The sequence below is a fragment of the Phoca vitulina genome, unplaced genomic scaffold, assembly GCF_004348235.1.
Source record: "Phoca vitulina isolate PV1807 unplaced genomic scaffold, GSC_HSeal_1.0 scaffold3, whole genome shotgun sequence".
NCBI lineage: Eukaryota > Metazoa > Chordata > Mammalia > Carnivora > Phocidae > Phoca > Phoca vitulina.
In genome coordinates this window covers 84,649,229-84,651,323 of record NW_022589706.1, presented here as the reverse complement: position 1 = coordinate 84,651,323, position 2,095 = coordinate 84,649,229, and the positions used below count along the sequence as shown (strand labels likewise).

Genomic DNA, 2,095 nt, shown 5'->3' with positions numbered 1-2,095 from the left:
CTTTCTTTTTTTTTTTTTTAATTTTTTTATTGTTATGTTAATCCCCATACATTACATCATTAGTTTTAGATATAGTGTTCCATGATTCATTGTTTGTGCATAACACCCAGTGCTCCATGCAGAACGTGCCCTCCTCAATACCCATCACCAGGCTAACCCATCCTCCCAACCCCCTCCCCTCTAGAACCCTCAGTTTGTTTTTCAGAGTCCATCGTCTCTCATGGTTCTTCTCCCCCTCCGATTTCCCCCCCTTCATTCTTCCCCTCCTGCTACATTCTTCTTCTTCTTTTTTTCTTTCTTAACATATATTGCATTATTTGTTTCAGAGGTACAGATCTGAGATTCAACAGTCTTGCACAATTCACAGCGCTTACCTGAACACATACCCTCCCCAATCCAGAAGAACCTTTAAAACCACAGAGGCTTTCTCCTCCGTAGCATACCTTTCAATCAACACAATTTGGTGTACAGTTGAGGATGCCAGTTTTTTTGAAAACCTTAATTAAAGGTAGGCAAAAGCGGTCAGCTTCATTTGCTCCGAAACCGGACGTGGTTTCCGAAGTACCTATAAAGTGGCTTGTGTTGCTGACATGACGGTGTGTGAAATGACACATTCACAGTAAACACGAAGCACCGGGAAGAGGAGAGGAGGTAAGACAGGAAAGTGGGTTTCCTCCTCGTCTCCTAGGCGTGTCGGGGAGACCAGCACGACGTGCCCGTCATTCCTTTGGACGTGGTGGATCATCGGACGGACCAGCCGGAGGCCAACATCACCGAGGTGGACGCGGCCTCGGTGCACACCCTGCCTGCCGGAGCCGACTTCCTCATGTGTTACTCTGTTGCAGAAGGTGGGTGGGTGTTTCATACAATCAGAATTGGCTTCCCTGACTTGAGTTCCTGTACGTTTCACCTGAGCTTAAGACTGGTGTTTCTGTCGGACACCGCGATTTGATCCTGAAGTTCAGTCTTAGATTTCTTTGATCACATGGCACAGGGTGATCTCTGAAGTGTAGAGTGACTTAATAGAAAAATCATTCCTGAGAACCGTGTTAGGTTACAAGTTATATTGAATATGAGCTGCCTGTTTGTTATCAGTTGACTGTGATAGTGTCATGATAACATTCCTGGAAAGCTTTGTTGAAAATACTTCTTTGACTACTGTGTTCCTTGCTCATGCAGCAAACTACGTTTTTCTTTCCAATCTCGTGTCAGAATCACTGCCTGGTTACTGTGGTCTTGGGAATTTTTAGGAAATGGAGGAAACTACATAGAATTAACCCCATTTTTATAAAACTATATAAATTAATCCCTTTTCCCATATGAGACTAGTCAACCGAGAAAACTTCTGAAACCGTCAGGGGCACATCTTAAGAATTCAAGAATTTTTGAGCACTTATATTTCTGTAATGGTGCATTATAAACTCAAAGTAACTGAAAGCCAAAAAACCCTGCCCTTTTCCTTCCTTTTAGGTTATTTTTCTCATCGGGAAACTGTGAATGGCTCATGGTACATTCAAGATTTGTGTGAGATGCTGGGAAAATTCGGCTCCTCCTTAGAGTTCACAGAACTCCTCACCTTGGTGAACAGGAAAGTTTCTCAGCGCCGAGTGGACTTTTGCAAAGACCCTAATGCAATTGGAAAGAAGCAGGTTCCCTGCTTTGCCTCAATGCTAACTAAAAAGCTGCATTTTTTCCCGAAATCTAAATGATAGGAACTATTTTGTTTTATGAATCTATTTTCAAAACAGATTTTCCATCTTTTTATATCAGTAAATATCACTAGGTTGAAATTTATGGTACAGCAATTTAAAATGTCTTAAAGGTTTAACGAGAACTTTAAAAAATAATTCATATTTGTATTAGACATGGTGAAAGGGTTTGATATATGTGAAATGAAATCCTCAGGGAATTACTATAAAAATCCATAAGCATTTGTAATACTTGATTTTTATAGTAAATCACAAGGTTACTCAAAATACTTGGCTGGTTTAACTTGTATTTTGTTAGGGTTTTTAATAAAAGTTTTATAATGTTTTTAAAGGTTTTTGAAACCCAAGAATTAGTTGTTTTCCCTTAATAAAATATTTGAAATTCA

At 39.9% G+C, this 2,095-nt stretch overlaps 1 protein-coding gene across 4 annotated transcripts in view; it reads left to right on the top strand.

Annotated features, from left to right (window-relative positions):
- CASP6 (caspase 6) overlaps positions 1 to 2,095 on the top strand; it is a 13,386-nt gene extending 11,291 nt beyond the window's left edge. For all 4 annotated transcript variants that reach the window (XM_032400995.1, XM_032400993.1, XM_032400996.1 and 1 more), the window contains 2 exons: positions 689 to 848; positions 1,471 to 2,095. In XM_032400995.1, the coding sequence (XP_032256886.1) occupies positions 689 to 848; positions 1,471 to 1,709 (399 nt within the window). In that variant the 3' untranslated portion in view covers positions 1,710 to 2,095. The remainder of the gene's footprint in view (positions 1 to 688; positions 849 to 1,470) is intronic.